This window comes from Onychostruthus taczanowskii, unplaced genomic scaffold, assembly GCF_017590055.1.
Source record: "Onychostruthus taczanowskii isolate IOZ18803 unplaced genomic scaffold, ASM1759005v1 scaffold73, whole genome shotgun sequence".
NCBI lineage: Eukaryota > Metazoa > Chordata > Aves > Passeriformes > Passeridae > Onychostruthus > Onychostruthus taczanowskii.
The window spans coordinates 4,091,937-4,113,122 of NW_024505118.1; the positions used below are offsets into that span (position 1 = coordinate 4,091,937).

The following is a 21,186-nucleotide window of genomic DNA, read 5'->3' on the forward strand; positions in this document are numbered from 1 at the left end:
TGAGGTAATAATCACAGACAATACTGGACAGACAGGCACAAATACTACAGTGGATCCTTGAGGAAAAAACCCATGGGGTAAAACAGGTGCAGCATGAGCAAATAAATGGCTTCCCATTGAAGAACTTCAAATTCTAGGTTTCAGACTGATAACCAAAACTCGGTGGTTTTACATATGCCCATGAAAATGAATCTTAACAACCACATCACTTTCAATATGTCCTATGTTTGAATGAAATGTCTGCTTCAAAGAATACAGTCAAAGCGTATGTTGAGTAACCAGAGGGGTTTTGGACCCTAAATGCTACACTTCAAGTCTTTTCAAAATATCACAGATATCCATGCAACCAAGGCAAGATATTAATTCATATCTGTCATGCAAAAAACTATTACTTCTCAAAACAAAGCATTTTAATGTTCTGAGCATCCAAATGTGAAAAATCAATCTCACAGGTTGTATTTCAGTTTGTCACCAGTACCAACAAATCAGAACAAATACACCCTTACCTTCTGTTCAAATGAAGCTCCATAATAACCATCATTGAGACCAAAAATAATCTCATTTGGGTTTCTTGCATGGATCTGTAGAGAAGGAAGAAAACAAATCAGTTTACAGCCAGCTTAATGCAAATTTTCACACCAAGTGAGCACAAATTGATCCAAGAGTCTAAAGCAGTTTTTCATCACCTGTAATTCTAGAAGTACACAAAAACTCACAGAAAACTGAATTTAACATGGAAAACCTGTTTCCTTCACAGCTTTAGCAACAATCACCATGTTCAGCCATTCTACTTTGAAATCAAAAACACTAGACAGAGCATCTTTGCTGTTATTGCATTTCCAGGTGACAAAAATAAATTAAGATAGCTGGAAACTAAACAGAGGTAAGACTCAAGAGTTTAGTGTGGAGAACAGAAGGCTCCAGGGAGACCTTATAGCCCCTGCCAGTGGCTGAAGGAGCTCCAAGGGAGCTGGAGAGGGACTTTGGACAAGGGGGAATGACTTCTCACTGCCAGAGGTCAGGGTTAGATGTGATACTGGGAAGGAATTCTTGGCTGTGAGGGTGGTGAGGTCCTGGCACAGGTTGCCCACAGAGGATGTGACTGCCCAATGCCTGGAAGTGCACCATGATGGGCAAGGCTTAGAGCAACCTGGTCTAGTGGAAGGTGTCCCCATCCATAGTACAGGGGTGGAACTGGATGATATTTAAGGTTTCTTCCAATCCCAACAATTATATGATTTTAGAATTTAAACCTCTGATGTAAACTAACATGAATATCTGTACCCAAACTTTAAAATACAATATTTAAACACATTAATTTTCTTTCTCAGCATTCTATATAATAATTAATCCAGATGTTTTGTTTCCTGAAGAAAAGAGTTGAGAAAAAATATTTTCACATTACCTGCTGTCCCAAGTACTTTAACCCATCTAAATTGACCTTCCATTCAATCAAAAGCTGAAAGTGTTCCTTCTTGCCACCCCAGATCCTCACAACAAAACAAGAGACAGAGGTATCAAGATGATCAGGCATTATTCCAAAGTCCAGACTCCTCCATGTTGGATTCTAAGTATTCAAAGAAGGATAAATACAGTTTAAACAAGCTGAAACTAGTCCATAAATTGACAATTCAGAAAGCAGCAAAGCCCACCTCGAAGATTTTTTTAAATCTTAAGAATTAGGAACAACAACCATTTCAAGCTCTGCTGCTTCCTTACACGGTGTGCTAGAGAGAATGCCTCAGTTAAAAGGTGCATGCTGTAAAGTACTTCAGAAACTGAATGGGTTTTGCTTCCTTCCACTATAACACATCAAATAATTTACTTCAGAAATTACTAATTCAGTTTAACTAAATCAGGAACTTTCAAAATGGAAGTAACATTCCTTTCACAGTTATAATTCAGCTTTTGAAAACCAGAGTATAGCATGTATTCCCAAAGTTAAATGCTGATATATTCCCCAATAATTAAATTTGCAGAACTTGCTGACATATTTGTTCACATTCTTCTCCTCTTGACTGATGCTCAATCTCAAATGCTGTCACTAAAAACTCAGCTTTACTCCATGAGATCAGACTTGCACCTGGAGCTTTTCAGAACCAGCACAAATTAAGCTAAACTGCAAATTCCACCAGAACTCAGATTTTCAAAGACAATGTGTTCCAAGAATTTCCACTCATTTCTAACAACATCCAAAGAACTGACCCAAGCTGTAACAAAACCAATTCAATCTAACATTACTAGTGCCAAGAGATACCAGGGTGTCCAAAAGCAGAACTGGGAAAGTGCTTTTATATATATTTATTTCTCCCTCCTCTGCTAAACACAGAAGCAGTAGCTCCTGCAAAACAAAAGGCAGGAACCCACCACCCCATGAAAGAACTCACCTTCCCTTCTAGTGCTTAAGCAGCTTGGAAAAGCCTAGCATCCCTGACCAGAAAGAGTCAATTTGAAATAGGAGATGCAAAATTACCCACTAAGAATTACAGAAGAAATGCATTAATCAAATCCTCCTAAGAAGGAATATTTCACAGCTATTTAGGCACAAGAATACCAGGTCATTCAAATACCCAAAGGCTGTATACAGGATGTCCTCAAGACATCTTTTATTTAGATTTTTATTATACCATCTCTTATATCCTGTGGTTAGTTTCCCTTTTTGTTTTTTGTTTTCCTAATTTAGAATAGACAGAACTAAAAATCCTAATAACTTAAGAGAGAAACTAGAGAAGTTAGCAGCCTTGAGTAAGCAGACAGCTCTTCCTTTATTCAGGAGGGTTTCAAAGCATTTATCCAGGGTGCTATAAAAGGAGCAGTTCTACCTTGTTAATGCAGGCCTTAAAAATTCTTCAGCAGGTTTTCAAACTCCCTTAGCCAACATTTGCAACATCCTACTCCTATCCTATTATTACCCTTCCTCATTTGTAATAAACTGCACAGTTCTGGCCCCTTCATTCATCTAGACTGAAAAATTTAGAAAATCTAACATGTTTTCAAACTTCAGTTTCTTACAACTATTAGCTCTTCAAAGAACATATGTATATATCTGGCAGGTACACATTCCTTGCTGTTTTCCTACACAACACGAAGATGTTAATAGAAATCAGCATTTCTACTCAGCAGCTCCCTATCCTAACCCTCATGAAAAGAATCTGAAAAGGAGGAGAAGAACACAATGCTCCTAACAGAACCAAACAGTGGAAAGACACATTAAACAGTTATGGTATTCAGCAGAGAAATCAATATACTGCACGAAATACACAATTTTTAAAACAAAGTTTTTCCACATTAAAGTAACTTACCAGAGAATTCTTGATCACCTCACTCTTATAAAATTCTAAAGAAAAATAAGTAAAAAGCACATTTAGATTAGCTTAAACACTGATACAAATCTTAGTATCTGAAATAGAAAAAAAAAAAAGTAACAATCAAGAAAGACAAATGTTAGTGGATCCAGTATATTAGTAAGCAATTCATAAGATAAGACTTTGAAATGCAGACATGCTTTTGACTAAAATTACTCCTTCACACTTATTTATTACCAGTCATTATTTAAATTTAGTATTTCATCTTTATACCCATGATAATCCTCAAGTTTTACAAGGCTTTGATTTCTGAGGAAAGAACATGGCACAGTAATTAACAGAATTTGGATGACATTTGCAAAAATGACTGGTTTGCCACACAACATCTTCCTGGAACACAGCGGCTTGGATAAATTAATTATAGCACTTTCCTGAATAGCAATGGTGACCCATTCCAGGTGGTCAGAGAGGAAACAACCAAGTTACCTGACAAAGGTGCCAACAACCCTGTATTTAAATGGGAATAAGCAACTGCTGGTGCATGAACCTTGGCTTTCCCAGTCAAAGCAAGAGCTTAAAAGACTTTAGACAGCTCTAGAGGCAGGAATACAAATTCTGTGCAATATCCCAGCCCACTGGAGACCAGGGATAAAGCTCTGAAGTGCAAAGGAGTCCCTAACACCAATCAGTGACAGGTTTAACAAACCACCACAACAAAGCCCAGGCAGCAAGCTCAAGTTTTGTCTTCTTATCCTTCTAAAATACCAACCAAGGTAAAAAAAAGCAAGCCAAGATGACAGATGAAAATAAAAAGAGAAAATCAAAATTCATCTCCTATCACACCCAAAGGAGCATGAAAATGTATTTTTAATAACATCTCTCCACAATGAACTATATACCATAGTGGGAAAGAAAAGCAAGAAAGAGAGGAGGAGATCTAACGTTCAAACACAGTTATCTAAACTAGAACAGGTGCCTGGATGCTTCATGCCACTGGATGACAATTCTATTTTTTGAAAACTTTGGTAACAGTATGTGCTGATGTATGCTCTGTAAAACAACTGGTATGCAGAGTGGGACACTCTTCCCCACAAAAGGCAACCAAAGCTCTACAAGTTTTAACTTTTATTGGAGGTTCCTAATTTCTTACATCATCACTCAGGGAAGAACAACGACAAAAACAGGCTGATTTAAAAGACTACAAGACCTGTCATCTGTTTTGCCACCTTGGCTGCTAACAATGAAAGCTTTCATGAAATCAAGGAAACGAAAGAACTCTTTTCCAGTGTTAGCAAGGGTGATGCAACTAATTGCTCAAATTTGTCAAGTTAAAAAAAAAAAGAAGAAAGAGAATCCGTATCATAAAAATTCAAAGATTAACTAGCAAAAAGGTTGACAGCAAGCCTGGTTTACCTTTGTAGATCTTGGCGTTATCACACAAGTGAAGAGTGAAGTACGTATCCAAGAGGCGATGACCATTCTTATTAATAATGTTACGTGCAGCAATGTTCCGAAGATGACGAAGACGGCGCTAAAAATAAGGAAAAAAATTTCAAAGAATTTTCTTAGGTTGAAAATTAACCCTTTCTCTTTTTTCAAAGCATTTTAATGATTCCCAAAGCAGTGTTGTAAAAAAAAAAAAAATCCCACCAAACACTCAGCTTTCTCTGTCAGACAGCAAATGTAAACAGCCAGGATTCAGCAAAGATTGGATTAAGCAACACTGATATTCAAGAGAAGCTGTTCTTATTCATGTCCTGTATGTCATTTTTATCCCACATGATTTAATCACCTCGACTCTTCGAGTGGTTTCAAACAATGCGACACTATCAGCTTCAAACACAGCAGCAGCATCACCTCACTGGAAACACTTCCCAGTCAAAGCTCTTTTCAACAAGCATTAGTGGACAAATAGCTCAAACAAACCACCACCTAATCCAGAGCCATAAGGAACTGGCTGAACAAAGCTTCCTGATCTCATGGTAATCCTGGAAACTGCTCTAACAACCTTAAATAAAAGTAAAATACCTGAGGAGACATATCAAGATTTTCAGGGAAAATTAAGGGCACAGTGAAATCTGAGAATTTCACTGTCAGTTACCATCTGCTGTGATGAGACAGTCCTTTTCCCTTGGAATGAATACAGTAGGATATGTTACTAAAATATTTAGCTTAAGTGATTTTATTAAACTCCAACATGATCTTATTACTACAATACTGCACCTTGAATGAAAATCACCAGATCAAATCAATCTCTCACACCCATCTCTCTGTGCCCAACAGCTTTAATAGCTGTGGCTAAGGTCTTAGCTTCAAGGCACATCACACCCTTAATCTTTGACAAATATTTTACATTATTAACATCTTATAAAATTTAACTAGTGAACAAAGCAATTTTGCAGGACTGTCACACTTAAATCAATGCTTAGCTGTTGTTTCTGTTGTAACTTCGAAGACCCATGCTTCAAACAGCCTCCTGTCAATTTAGCACTCAGTGAACTGCCACTTCAAATACATAAAGTTCTCACCAAATCCTTCAGTGTCATATTTTCCCAATCAATCTCTCAACTCACCAGTGTCTCACCCACTACCATGGGGACGTTGACAAATGGCTCCACATATTTTGTGGATCACCACAATACACCAACAAGCCTCAAACAACCAGTTTAGTGCATACTTTTATCTCAGAGTTCATCTTACACCATTTTTCCCAAAAGCGTCTTTATTTATAAGGCTGAATCCACCTTAAAAGCTGATTGACCAAAACCACATTTTAAAAGCTTTTGAAGCCAAAAGACAATTTTCCTGTTTGTCGCTTGTCTTAAAAGGCTTTTAACAAGAGTTGAAAGGGCATAATCTGTTTTAGAATCATAGTATGACACTTTATATCACTTAACACCAGTGATATATAACACTCCAGTGATATATTAGTTTTCCTTTATGGAAAGGTATGAGGAATATTAAATTTTTATTTGACAGACTAAAAATCACTCATGGAGTCACTCCATTCAAAGTCTGTGTACGACATAGACTATAAACAGTCTGAGATGGGATGCCCAGGTAGGTACCTCTAGTATATACAAAAACTACCAAATTAAAAACAAAAAACCCAACAAACAAAAAACATTCTGTGAGACTATATGGTCTTATTTTCTTAGAAAATGGTATCCAAAATATCAACAGAAATATTAAGCCTCACTTAAAAGAAGCCACACGGACCTTTAACATTTTTTCACATCAAAGCTGGGTAGCTTTGCTGGCTATTTTATGTGCAACTGAAACACTCCTTAAGAAACAGCTTTGCACAAGAATTTTGCTACCTATAAAAATGATACAATAATTTTATGTGCCATCTCTCTTTTAGTTAACATCAGTAGCAGAGCAATCAATCAACTACCATGCTCATTCCCTTCATTTTTGGTATCTTTTTTTTCCTTTCATCCCTTACAAAGAACAGCCCACACTGCACTCTAAGACAGCAATTTTCTCCAGGTCTCATTAGAAAACTAATTTGTGTGCCTGCTTTAAGTAATACGTTTCACTGATTACCTCTCAAGCAAAGTCAAGCAAGTTTCTTACCATTCTCAGTACATAATGAGGTCAGCGAGGTTTGCCGAGGGGGGGGGGGGGGGGGGGGAGAAAAAAAGCTGTCCAGTGTCCTAACCCACAACTGCACCTCTGAACAAGATATGAGTCCTTATCTCCATGATTTGTGACTTCCTTGCACCCTTCAGGATCTGGGAATTCAAGTCTCACTTCTCCTAAACCCGTTGGAAGAGGATCATTAAATCTGGGGCTATGAGACCACAACATAGTTGAGAACTCGATGTGCAACAGCTAATGAATGTCTGTTTGAATCTCCAGCTTAGCCAGCACTCTCCTCCTATCCATTTAGTGAAGTCATGATGACAGAGCGACTTGAATCCTGATAATAAATCTTCCCATTCACCCACTATGTTCACTGATATTATACTGAATTATTCCAATTTCCTCAGAACTCTACACAGGCAACATTCAGAGTTAATTAACCTCTCCTGATCAAAGATAATTAGCTTAAATCAGAACACTATCAGCTATAAAGACATACCCAAAGACAACTGAAATAGGTTCTAGACTTTCTTATCAAGGGCTTTGTTTTGTGACAAAGTGAATAATATTTTGAGGGAAATTTTAAATACCTAGTGTTACCTCCTATGCATGTCACATCATTTTGTGCTGGAGACATTGGAATACACAAAACAAAAACCCCACTATGTTGCAGCTCAGCTAGCACCAGCATCAGCCCAACACTGCCAACCCCCAGCACTGCATCACCCTTTCTTATCTGTTACACCATAAATAAGCACTTGTGCAGCTGCTCACAGAATCATATCTGGGAACCAATCTGGATGGAAAATAACCACCTCTCCCTTTTCCTGGGTTAGTTTCACCAGCTCAGTTCCTCAATATGGCTGGACAAGCAGTTGAGCGGACCAAGGAGGGGACAACGCAGCAGCAAGAGGCTGAAAGCAGAGAATGGCTGGAATGAAACCACCTGCTTGAGTGTACATGGAGCAAGAGAGCCGGGCACTGCCACGAGCCAAGGGAAGGCACTTCACAAGGATGTACCAGAGCATTTCAAACTGCAAAAGCAACTGGTTTTAGAGAATAAACCAGTACATTCTATGTTGAATACAGTAGCTGCAGATAATAGACAATTCTTTCATTTCCTCCTACTTCTAGGTGAAGTGCTAAAAAGGGTCCCTTCTTTTAGCAACAAGTTTCAGCCATTTTGCTCTTTCTGTAAAAGTTTCAAGAAATTCTTCATCATGAGGGAGGATTCCCCCAGGATAAGACACTCTGCAGCCAGAACAGTCATTCTAAAAAGCCCACCTTAAAATTCAAAATACAAGGGCTAAAAAACAATCTCAGTGCCTTGGCAGCCTCATGAGTCACTTCAAAAAGGCCAGTGTGAGTGCAAGATGATAGCGCAGGACCTGTTTTCATTTTTTAAAAAAAAGAGCAAAATATGCAATGAATATAGCTCATTATCACTATCTCGTCAAAGAGTTTACAGGTTACCAGCAATACAGGACTGAAGACTTCAGAGAAGCATTTACAGCAAAAAAAAATGTTATTTTTGCAGAACTAACACCATGGAAAAGGTAGTTTAACCTTTCCAAGAGCTCTCAATTCATCACATGCAGCCTTAACAGGGGCATATCTGGATCAGTGTGATCTTAGCACAGTAGTACAGCAGGTCTAACAGGTCATTCTCGGGGGGTTGTGACACAAGTTATTTTGGTTACAATTGTCCTAGACCTTTGCAATTCCCAAGAAAGCCAATGGAACCGTGAAATTACATTAGAGGCCTGGTTATCCTTTGCTTTAATTGCCATTCTAAGTTGCATCTGATTAAAAGCAACTGCTATATAGCAACTACATGTTGATCACACATGATGAAAGAAATTAGTGCTTCCTTCTATGTTGAAAATAAATGACTACAAACCAGGAGAAGAGATACACTTATTTTCCATTAGGAGAAATCCTGAGTGGCTTGTGTTTTAAAAACACTGCTGCGTGTAAAGACAGCACAGGTCCTAAGCAAACAACTATCCCAAAGATACACAGAAAGTCTGATCAGGAAAGCTGTAGGAGAGATCTGAAGAGCAGAACCTACCATCAGGTTTCATCCCTCATGCCTGCAGAGGCAGAAAAGCACCTTCCCAGAATACTACAACAGCATCTTAACAAACAGAGCTGCTGTGGAGCACAGCAATACCATCCCTGCTCAGCCAGGACCAGCTTCACTCAAATCAGACTGCTCCAGAAGCAAGTATTTTCATCATCAACCTTGCTAAGACAGCTTTTACATCAGATGACAGTCTGCCACGTCTTTTGAGGTCTAAAGGACTGAAACTGTCTGGTCCCTTCATGCTCTAATTCCCTCAACACTAAGATACCATAATCTTTCTACTACCTCTGCCTAGAATGCCACCTTCAGCATGTTCCCATCTTGCACAATGTGTTTTGTGCAGTCTTATAGTGAGGATCAAAGAATTAAACCAAGGTAAAGCTGCCAAAAACAAAAGTCAGTAAGGGTAACTAACTGGGTTGGTAAGGGTAACATCTGGCTAAATTCCTCCAATTCAGCTCCCTACAGCTACACAGATGAGCCTACCACAGAAGAGGACAGAGGAGGCAGACTTCAACACTTAAGTTTCTTTTCGGCTTAAGCTTATCCAGATGCCACTCTTTGCTTTCCTCCAGGCCTGAGAAAGAAAAGTGATAAAGCTATTCACTGTTTTTTGTCTAATAATCTGGTATAATTAATAAAAACCACTGTAGAGATGACACAGCAGGGAGGTAAGAAAAGGGAGTAAGTCAAATGAGAGAGAAGTGCACTGTTGTTAACACAAGGTCTGCTGCTCATGGCAGGAGAACAGGACTACCTACAATAGCCTCAAGTATTCATGGAATTTCAGAATTATTTGTTCAAGGTCATATAATGGGTAGCAAAAGCAAGCATGGAGAGTTGTGATTCCTCTTCCATCTTAACCACTTCATTATTCCCTTACAAGAATCTGATGACCTTCAGAAAAAAAAAAATAAAAAAAAAAAAAAGAGTCAGTATATCCAGGCTGGATGAGAACACAGCCAAACACCATGTTCTATTTCTGGTACTCAGCCATCACACTGACTCTAGCTCCAGCTCCAAGTCTCATTTGTGAAGCTCAGGTCACTAACATGGGCAACAGCACAGCCCATTCTAATCACATGAAGCCTATCATGCTGTCGGCAGCTGGGATGATCTAATGGCTCACAGCTGGGAAAAGGGGAGGTCTGTCTTCTTGTCCCACAAGTGCCTTCTCCCAGTAGCACGGTCTTCCCTCTTTAGCACTGGCTCTGTTAGCAACGCTGTTCATCAATTATACTCTCAGCAGGCCCTTTGACATGCTGAATAAATTTGCAAAGGTGTCAAGGGAGTATCTGAACTTAAGTAAGGCAGGCAGTTTGGTTTCTTACAGCAAGGACCGTCCAAGATGCCATCAAACAGCCCCCTCTGTGAATGGAGGGTTTGGCTGAAAACTTCCAGATGTTATTAAGTGACAGTGGGCTCACTGCACCCATGGCCATAAGCAAGTTTCAGAAATTCCATCAGGCAGATTTTTTAAGAATTTTATAAGTTGAAATACATTTTCCAGAATGAAGCCTAAATTCAATTGCACAGGGAGAAAGTTTTATATATATTTGAAAAAGGCTGCCCCACCCATCCCATTCCTGATGATTTTCCCTACAACCCATGTAACCAGAAACTAACTTTTGCCTGAAATGTAAATACAATGGTAAAACCAGCATAAAGAAAGCTGGGAAATCATCTTGTACAAGCAAAGTAGAAGTTTATGTAAATTACTTAGCCCAAATTCACCAAAGTTATATCACCACTCAGGGCTCTCTCAGAGGCCTGATGAGCTGAAAAGCCAATTATCGTATTTCCAGAACAAAACTTTCAACACTGGCTGAAATTTCAGCATCAGGTCTACTTCCTTAACCTTTAACAGAGTTCCCTGCTTATCAAACAGTTTTTAATCAAGACATGCCAAGACAGTCTTCATCTCTGGGCACCATCTCTGTTTTCAGACTGGTGCATTCCTCACAATTCTGTCAAGGAAGAAAATTCCCTGAATTCTTTTCAGATCAGGATCAGCTTTGACCTCTGTATGATATGGTACACACTTTGTTTTTACCTGCTTTCACATTAATTTCATAGCTTGGTTCCTTGCTCTATGACCCACAGAAGCTCTGGAAGAATTTAAACAAAATCCTTCCAACTATTTTAGCATTAAAGCAGAAGGCAGAGATTAGTCAGCAACACAAATGTTACTACAGCAAATCCACTGTTTGTGAACTGAACGGACCTGAGCTTGCAATGTCAGCTATTTAGATGTCTGGATATTTGTCAGAATTAAGTCACATTAAAACAGAGGGCTCTGTGTGCTTTGTAGCTCATAGCAGACAGGTTGAGCTGGGTCTTTTTCTTAAAAAGTATAAAACCTCCAGCCCTAAAACAAAAAAAAAAGTTACCAAAATAGGATCTATATTTAGTCAATGTGAGCATTATTTATTATCACAGCACTGCTCTACACTTCAATATTGCACGTTCCAACTTCCTCAGATTTGCACTATTTGCTTTCACCTCTCCGTACCAGTTTGAATATTAAGAAGCAATCACATGATCCAATCTCTTGTAAGTCAAGTGGTAGAGAAAAATTCGTACTTAATTTTATGTAAGTTTTCAAGCTGCCTCATTTTCCAATTTTTTTTTTTTTTTTTTTAAGTGGAGCATATCTCAGAGAAGGTTTGGGTCACCTCTGCTGCAAAACATAACTACCCAAGAAAAGTACATGGGAAGTTTAGGCATTACTCAGATGTATGGCTACTTAAAACCACAAGAAGGGCAAGGAAATGCTTGTACTCTAATTTACACACTCGCTAGGAAGATTTATGAGGTTTGCAATTTAACAGTTTTCCACAGTTCAGAGTCAAAGAGAATCAAATGGGCTTTCAGATCTACTTCTGATGCAAAGCAGAAGCATTTGATATGTAATTTCTGTGGGACACACCATAATGAATTTTAAGGAATTCTATGTTAATGTCTTCCAGCACACATCTGAAGACAGCAAGGCCCTCAAAGCTACATAGCCATAATTAGTTCATATACAGCCATAATTAGTTCAATGAATCATTTGTAGTTCTTCTTATAACTGTGCCTTCTTCCTGTCTCCATTTCCCCATGTCAAGTGATCAACAGACATCCATGAACTCCTTTCCCTTTTTAAGATTAAGCTACTTTCTTGCAACTGACTTTATTTCTAAAAGGAATTTAGGAATCAGAACTGAGGACACCACCAGTTGGAAGATGCACTGTAGGAACACAACTACACTTTTTCCTGTGAAGGTGCAACACACTCGCATACATCACATACCTCACATTTCCAAACATCTTATGCAAGGAACCAGATACAATGAACCTGTGCAGAATGACTTACCCAAACTAAATGCCCACAAGAAAAATCAAAGCTATTTCATCAACACGGGATCAAAGTTTTCCAAGATGCACAAATGTGAATTTTAGTTCACAGATCCTTAAATCAAAGTGCCTCCTTTCCTTTGCACTTCTGGGCATCTGAAAGGCTTTTGAAGGTTTCCCTTAAGAAGGAAAACAGCTATGTAGCTTTCATGTGAACGCATCAAGGGTCAATACAGGTTTCCAATCATCCATACCCCATGCCATGGCTACTCCTGCTTCTGCACTGCACTGACAGCTTCACCAGGAACAGTCAGCAAATGGAAGATGTTCAAGACATGAAGTCTGCCCTAATTCACGCCAAGAGAAAGTGAAACAGGAAGAATAAGGAATATCTCAATACTTGACATGGTCCATGCAGAAGTATAATTATTTTCCAACTATCTGAATGTAAAACAGCCCTTTGCAAGGTCAGTATGGAGTTAAAGAATGCAACATCTGAAGTCAGTTTTAGATCGAACAAAATATGTTCATCTATGGCATTATCTGCTCCTTTAATACTAACTAAAGCAACAGTCACACCAGAACATAATTAAAACAAATAATTATACTATAACTGAAAAAACTTAGGGCTATGTATTACTCTTGAAAGACAGCTGCATTCTCTGGTCTATCCTTCCCTGCACCCTTTCGTACTAGCTAAACCTCTAAACTACTTCCTCACTAAGGAAGTATTGCATTTTCACTGAGGAGCAACTCAGAACCCAACTTCTACCCCCACAAAATGATATAACTGTTCGGCTGGTACAAGAAATCTTCTCTTTGTACCCCATAATCATATGTAGAAAATCTACACGAACAGCTGGTAACTGTTCGGCTGGCACAAGAAATCTTCTCTTTGTACCCCATAATCATATGTAGAAAATCTACACCACTTAAGAGTCCAAAATGAATGAAAGAACTAAAACTGATGTAAGCTCATGATGTTCACACGACTCACTAATCTTCTGCATCTTTTTTTTTGGTGCTAATTTCTGCAGAAAGATTGTAAAAGCCTGTTAGTTAAAATATTTTGTAGAGGCAGGTACAGAAGACATTCAGTCTTGGGACACAAACATAGCTGCTTAGATGTGGCGAAACAAGACTCAATACACATTTAAAACATTTTGTAGAGGCAGGTACAGAAGACACATTCAGTCTTGGGACACAAACATAGCTGCTTAGATGTGGCGAAACAAGACTCAATACACAGAATTAACTTAAACATAATGTTAGCAGGAAGGGTGCAAAAGCCAAATCATGTGCCTGTGCAGGGTCTTGGGCAAATAAATTTCTTTCTGGGTATTGTTGCAACAGCTGTATTTGGTTATGGTCACTATAACATCAAGAGCGACAGATCCAGCGAGCTGGCAAACAACACAGCTCCAAAGAGTAAGAACTGTCAGCACACCCTAAAAAATTGCTCTAAACTATGGCTAGGAAAATCTTATAAACATTGCTCACTGGCCAGATAAAGCTCTTATTGATATATGTTTATATAAGATGCAACTAACAGGAAACTAGACAGTCTTTCCATCTTTAACCAAAACCTTTTAGAGGAGGTAGCTAGAAATAACATCTTTCCTTATTGATGCTCTTCTCTGAGTTTGGCTAAATAAGTACTTAATCTCAAAATGAAAGACTGAAACGGTATCTGCTTCTTTGACACAGCTTGGGAACTAACCCACCAGACAGAAAAGGACATCAGGGTGCAAGTCCCATCTCGTTAATAACACACTGCAGCAGTTGAGAGAAGTCCCTTAAGCCTCTTAGCATAACCTTGGGGAAGGGAGCATTGGTCCACATTTGCTGTGGGAATAACCAGGGCATATCAAGGTGATACTCAGAGGGAAGCACCCAAAAAGTAAACAGGGCCTTACAGAACAAATCAAAAATCAAAACAATGGCAATTTTGACCTTAAAGAAGCACTAAAGGACACTCTGGGTTGCAAAAGCAAACAGCATATGATGATTAATTACCTGAAGCATATTTATGCTTATCTTGTTGCTGGATGATAAATAAAGAGCAAAAAAGTCAGTTTCCCTTCATAAATGAGACTTCGGTCTTTAGCTAGCAAGTTGCTCAATTAAGAGCACTCCATAACCCACCACAAACATCCCAAATAAAGCATGAAAACTGACTTAGTACAGCTTTTGGACATAACAGTCTAACTTATCAACAGATCATTTGGTCTGCAAAACACTCCTGCATCCCTTACAGAATACAGAAAGTACACTGCAGATAGCAAAATTCCAGCCCCAGCTTAACAGCCAGTCTTCTGGGCTAAAATTACAATTTTCCAGTAACTTTAACGACTACTCCTTCTAATTTATCTCTAACAAACACTAAACATTGATACAGCTGGGTATGGATACAACTGAGTAAGATCAGCAGGTCACAGCTCACAATGTGGTCTTTCACTGGACCAGCACTTCCCTCCCTCTCAGCATTTAAAGACAGCGTGTGTCAAAGAGAAGTGAAAGCAATATTCTAATACAACTCTTTCCATCCATTATTCTGATTGCCCCCCTCCTGCCATTTTTTGTAGGAAAGGGGAAGTAAAATATTTAAGAATCAGCATTTTATTTTCCATATAACTCAGAAGAATATATAACAAGAGTAATAGAAAACTAATGTTTAAAAATATACTGTTTTCTTATTGTTTAGTTTAAAGTCTCATTCATGTGCAGCCCTGGGCCCATACAGTAACTTTCTTCACTTTTCCTACACAAGACCCCTCAAACACATTTGCCAGGACACTTTGAATCATCCCTTTCTGCCATGTTGCCCAAAACATTGTGCATGAGTGATGCACATCTTTAAAGAAAGAAACACAAGTCAAATCTGGAACTGAACCTGGCAGAGGACACAAAAGAAGGGCTTCTCCATGTGTGCTACCCAGAAAAAGAAAGCCAAAGAAGGTGTTATCCCCTGATAAATAATGCTGGAAAATTGGTAACAACTGTGAGAAGGGTGAGGTACTCAACAACTCTTGTGCCTCCATCTCCAATGACAACCTCTCTTCCTGCACATCCTAAATAGGTGGACAGCAGGATGGGGACTGGGGGAACAAAGCCTCTCACACTCTAAGACTAGGTTCACGACTACCTGAGGAACTTGAATGTGCACAAGTCCATGGGACCCAATGGGATGCATCACAATCTTGAGGGAACTGGCTGATTTAGTTGCCAAGCCACTCTCCATGATGTTGGAAGTGATATTGGAAGTCAGGTGAAGTGCCAGGTGATTGGAAAAGGGGAAGCACAGTACCCACCTTTAAAAAGACCAGAAAGGAGGACCCTGGGAGCTGGCATCCTGTCAGCCTCACCTCTGTGATAGCCTGGGAACATCACAGAACAGATTCTCTGAGAAGCTGTGCTAAGGCACATGGGAGACAGGGAGGTGATTCAACAGCCAGCATGGTTTCACCAAAGCAAAGTGCTGCCTGACCAACCCAATGGCCTTCTGTGATGGGGTGGCTACATCAGTGGACAAGGGAAGAGTTACAGATGTCATTTATCTGGACTTCTGTAAAGCCTTTGACTCAGTTCCCCACAACATCCTTCTCTCCAAATTGGAGAGATGGATTTGATGAGTGGACTGTTAGATGGATAAGGAGTTTGTTAGATGGTCAAATCCTGAGGGTAGAGATGCTGTCGTGGAAGCCACAGGAGTCATGTATGATGAGCACTGCTCTTGGACTCACACAATTGCATAAAACTCCAACTGGACCTTTAGGAATCCCAGCCTTAATGTTAATGGAGGCTACAGAGTGTCCTTGAGAAGTTTCACTAACTGGTTCCTCTGTTTCGCTCTACCCTAAAATACATTTCTGACACCTGTAGCTGAAACCTCATTGCTGCTCCTCTCCACAGAAACTTTCACTATCTGTCAAGAGATGTTTGTGACCTGAAAGATACAGAAAACATTGAGTCGCCTGGTCTGCCACTATTGATGGCCGTGCACAATGGCACAATTTACCCCTTCCCTCCTTACCACCACATCCATACTCAGCACATCCATCTCCCTCCCTCATGTAGACCCTCCCAGGCACTGGTTCTGGAGTCCATGACTATGTGCTTTCCTGTCACTAGACAGCCACACGTGAAATCTCTTTTGGCCAGCAATTAGCATAGCAGCGCTCAACAGATCATTTGACTGTGGCATGACTGCCTCTCTACATTCAGGCTGCATTTTTCTGTCCAATCCCTTCCACTGAGGATATACAAGAGTCTGAAAGGTTTGGGTCCCCCAACACCTCCACTGCTTTGAACTGCTTATAATGACAGGATTGAACAGTTTGTTTTGAGCATTCAGAAATCCTTAAGTTATTATGACACTCCCAGTTTTCTTGCATCGAGCAACTGCGAAGAGATATTACTAAAGAATCTCTGCTCCTAAAGTGCAATCATTTCACATTTTCAGTTCTGTTGTTGTTCTCTTTTGCTGTAAGTGAGCACATCCTGACACAATTACTAAGGGATTCAAATGGGAATTTTATGCTTAACCAGATGCATTTCTTTACAGTCATATCCTCTATTTCTCTTACTTAAAACACAGAATACAACAGCAAAAACATTCTCTGCTCCAATCATCCTGCTACACAAACAAGTTACAGAAGCAGTCAGTCACTTTTGACGTGTCATCACAGTAGCAAAAGGTTTCAGACTTAACTTTTCTCTCCCGCAGAAGTGTCAGTAGCAGGAACATTGTTTTCTAATCAATGTGAATGTTACTGGAACAATTAAAGCTACACTAAATCCAAATTACACTGTCAGTATTTCTGCCCCTAAAAAGTCACTTCAGTCATTAAAAGCACTCACTTTGAATTCACAGTTGAGAATTTGTCTTTAGAGAGATTTCCAGCCATGACTCAGACCATCCTGCTCTCAACTCTTATAGTCAAAAAAATGTAGCTTTGGGTGTCCTAGAGAAAGCTGCCCACTGAAACAAATCACCAAGCTGATTTCGTGCAACAATTACCTTGCCTCAAGTAGCATCACATAGCTTGGGTCAGCCAGACTATGGCATTACAGAGGTGGTACAATAGACTAGCAATGACTTATCTTTTCCATAATTCTGCAGTAAAATAGCTCCAGTGTGCTGAGCCCCTTCAAGGTATCCTGAACTTCAGTACCAGACTTTTGAGCTCAGGTAATTCAAAGAAAGAGGATGATTTGCTATCAGTGTGTTCAGTTGAGTTTCTCAATTTGATTCCAAGTACAGACACAGTACCCAGATCCCTCAGCACACAGTCCTTGTGTTAGCAGAGCACAAAGCAGAATACCTCAGTCTCTGTCACAGCCTTACACTTGCTACAATTAACATACAAGCATCCTCGCTAAATATTTACTCAACTGGAACATCCTATAATTGATGACTCAGTTTCTGCTCCTAGGAACTCCTATAAAAGTTTCTGCTCCTAGAAGAAAAAGGCTGTTTTGGTCTCACTTTCACAAACGAAATCCAATGACTAATATCTCAGGCTTCCCCCTGCAGCATTCACTCAGTCCTTGCACAAGCCTGAGAAAGAATAAAACCAAAAATTCGGCAAGGAGAAGGCCATACTTGATCTTGTGGACAATCCATTGTTTCCTGTTCATACAGGGCAGCGTTCATGTTTATATTTATTAACACAGAGCAGACCCACATTTCAGAATAAGTACTTCCTTGCAAATTAGGGTCAGGTGGCCAACAGCCACCTCCATTTCCCTCCCTTTGCCCCCAAGTGGATGCCTTCTAGAACATGTTTAATGAAAGAGCAGTTGTAGATCCACTTCAAGTTAACATCTGTTGATTTTTTCTCTAGATACTCTTTATACTCCCACCTGGTAACATGTAGGTCAAGTAAAACAGATTGTGTGTCTAACTCGTAATAATATCCACTGCACTGAGTCAATGAGCCAAAGCAACATTCACATCTTACACTATTTCTAAAGAAAAGCAAAATTTTGCTAATTACTCCCGCTTTCACCACTCCTGCTCCAGCTCCTGTACAATCAAGGTCACCACATGCAAGAGGGGAAAGGGCACAGAGTCAGTTTGATAGGGATTGCTAAATGCTCAGGCAGAACTGAGTCTTCCTTCCTCACTTAAAATTAGTGCTCTCCAAAATGAAAGTGTGGGACAAATGCCCAGTAAACCAAAAGCCAACTATCAGCAAACAGGAAAAACAGAGTTAGGTGAAGGAAAGATGCAATGGGGAGAGAACATTTCACCACTTTTCACAATACACCTCATGTTATATCCACACTTGCTTCCCACCCCGCCAAGAGAGGGAGGAGGGGACACCCCAGCTGCTCCGGCCTCACAAGGTGCCCAAGTTTAACACTGATTTTCACGGTGTTATTCCTGCTGCAACTCCCACCTTTAGTCTGCTCCAGATCCTTTGTAGGCACAGAAGGAGTGTTCTGGGAGAGGAAACAGCACCTGAGTCCCCCGGGAGAGAGGCACAGACCCCTACCCCCGTGCTTCCTCTCGCCTTCATGCCAGCCTAAGAGAGAAAGGTGCTCAAACTGCCCCTTGCCTCAGGGACTCCCCTTCCATCAGCTCGGGGACCCTACCTCAGGTACCCCCAGACCTCGGGGGAGCCCCACTGACACCCCATGGAGTACCTGTCCAGCCCTTCACCTCAGGGAGCACTCCCGTTCACCCGAGGGAGCACCTTCAGGTCAGGAAACATCTCCCTTCGCCCCAGAACAACCCACACCTCAGTGAGCACGCCCCTGTATACACCCCAGGGCATCCCACGCCTAAAAGAGCACATCCCCTTCACCTCAGAACACCCCACACTTCAGGGGACACCCCTGATTCACACCTCAGGACACCCTCCACAGCCTCAGCGCCCTCCGAGCGCCGTCCCGAGGCCCCGCCGTACCTGCTGCGAAGGCAGCTCCACATGCAGGGCGCGGGCGGCGGAGCCGGGCGGCAACGCGGCGGGACCGGCAGCCGAGGTCATCCTCACGTAGGGTCCCCGCTCCCCTCCCCCGGGGCCGCCGGGCGCGCAGGGGTTAATGGCGGCAGCAACGCCGAGCCGGCCGCCCGCTACGGAGCCATATTACCGCAGTGCCGGGGGGTGGGCGGAGCTCCGCCTCCCGCTCGCCCATTGGTCCTGGCGCCGTAGGGGCGGGAGCCCACGCGGCCTCCCGAGCTACCACTGGCTCAGTCTGACGCCAATCAACGCCCCGCTGCGCCAGCCCTGTCAAACCGCTGGAACGCGCGCCGGCGCCGATTAGAGGGCCCGCTTCCGGAAGGCGGACGGCACCCCAACTGCGGGCGATGATTGGAGGAGATCGAGTTTGCTTGCCTGCCCTCCGTCACGTGTGCGGGTGCTGTTGTCATCACGTGGTGGGACGGGAAATGGTTGGGCGGGGGGCGGAGGGGCGGTCGCCATGGCAACCAGGGGTTGCGGGGCTGGGCCCGACTCTGTGCATCGGAACCGGTGTCATTGTCAGCACCCCTCCTCATCGCTGCGACCTGCCCAACATCATATCCACCTGCCCCATGTGACACCTGCCCCAAAACAAGCCCGCCTGTGCCCAGTGTCACATTCATCTATGTCATGTCAATATAAAAAAGGCTTTAGGCTGCTGCAGAGGGTCCAAAGGAGGGCCATGAGGATGGCGAAGGGTCTGGAGAGTCTTATAAGGAGCAGCTGAGGTCATTTATTTTGTTCAGCCTGGAGAAGAGACTGAACAACAAGAGTAGGCCTCACTGAGGTCTTCAGTATCCTCAGGAGGAGAAGCAGAGGGGCATGTACCAGTCTCTCAACTCTTATGGGCAGTGACAGCACCTGAAGGAATGGCCTGAAGCTGAGTCAGGAAAGGTTTGAGTTGGATATTAGAAAAAGGTTCTTCACTGAGAGGGTGGTTGAGCACTGGAATAGGCTCCCCAGGAAAGTGGTCACAGCATCAAATATGACAGAGCTCAAGAAGCATTTGGACAATGCTCTCAGGCACATGGTGGGATTGTTGTGGTGTCCTACACAGGGCCAGGAACTGGAGTTGATGATCCTGATGAGTCTCTTCCAACTCAGCTTATTCCATGATTCTATGACTCTATGAACCTTCCCCACATCACATCCACTTGCCTCGCATCACGCCAGCCTTCTCCATAGCACATCCACCTGCCCTATGTCACCCCAACCTGCCCGACAACAGACCAACCAGCCCCTCACTGTGCCAACCAACCCCATGTCAGACAAACCCTTCCCACAGCATATGGACCCATCCCATTCCATGCCAAGCCATCCCACATCAGGCCAGCTCGCCTCACATCATACCAGCTATGATGCCCACACACACCAAAGCCCAATGCAACCATCCCCTCAGCACCTACCTCCATCCCATCCCACCCAGGCAATATCCATCCTGAACAGAGGAGACCATGCATCTCTCACACCATGGAGACCATCCTGCTGGAAGCCCAGTAAGCTCCATTCACCTGCAATACTCCTTGGTTTGTAATATTCTGTGCTCCAGTGAGATGTTGTAACAGCACTGTCTTCAGCACTTATTTTGGTCTAGGGTATTCAACAGTGAACTTGTTAAAAAGAGGAAGTAAAATTAAAACTGGAATGAAGAGTCAAGTTTTCTGGGGTTTGATGGCCATCCTTGTAGCATGAAGTAATCTTCCATCCTGCTCCTTCCTTTGCAACTGCTCACCATGGTCTGCTTTTCTCCAAAATGCTTCCTAGTTGAAATGGAGATGCTAAACTTTTCTTCTGGGTGATTCCCTGGTTTATCTCATAGTAACACATCTATATGGACTTCTTTTCCCAAATTGTTTGATTCTACATGTAGGCATTAAATAAACTCGATACCTCAAGCTTAAGT

General features: G+C 41.6%; 1 protein-coding gene across 3 annotated transcripts in view; it reads right to left on the bottom strand.

Moving 5' to 3' along the window:
• The window catches only part of UVRAG (UV radiation resistance associated), a 92,813-nt gene extending 73,296 nt beyond the window's left edge, over positions 1–19,517 (bottom strand). For all 3 annotated transcript variants that reach the window (XM_041422440.1, XM_041422439.1, XM_041422438.1), the window contains exons 1-5: positions 19,230–19,517; positions 4,719–4,836; positions 3,303–3,337; positions 1,406–1,567; positions 507–581 (exon numbers count right to left, since the gene is read on the bottom strand). In XM_041422440.1, coding sequence (XP_041278374.1) covers positions 507–581; positions 1,406–1,567; positions 3,303–3,337; positions 4,719–4,836; positions 19,230–19,310 — 471 coding nt within the window. In that variant the 5' untranslated portion in view covers positions 19,311–19,517. The remainder of the gene's footprint in view (positions 1–506; positions 582–1,405; positions 1,568–3,302; positions 3,338–4,718; positions 4,837–19,229) is intronic.
• Positions 19,518–21,186: the final 1,669 nt, after the last annotated feature.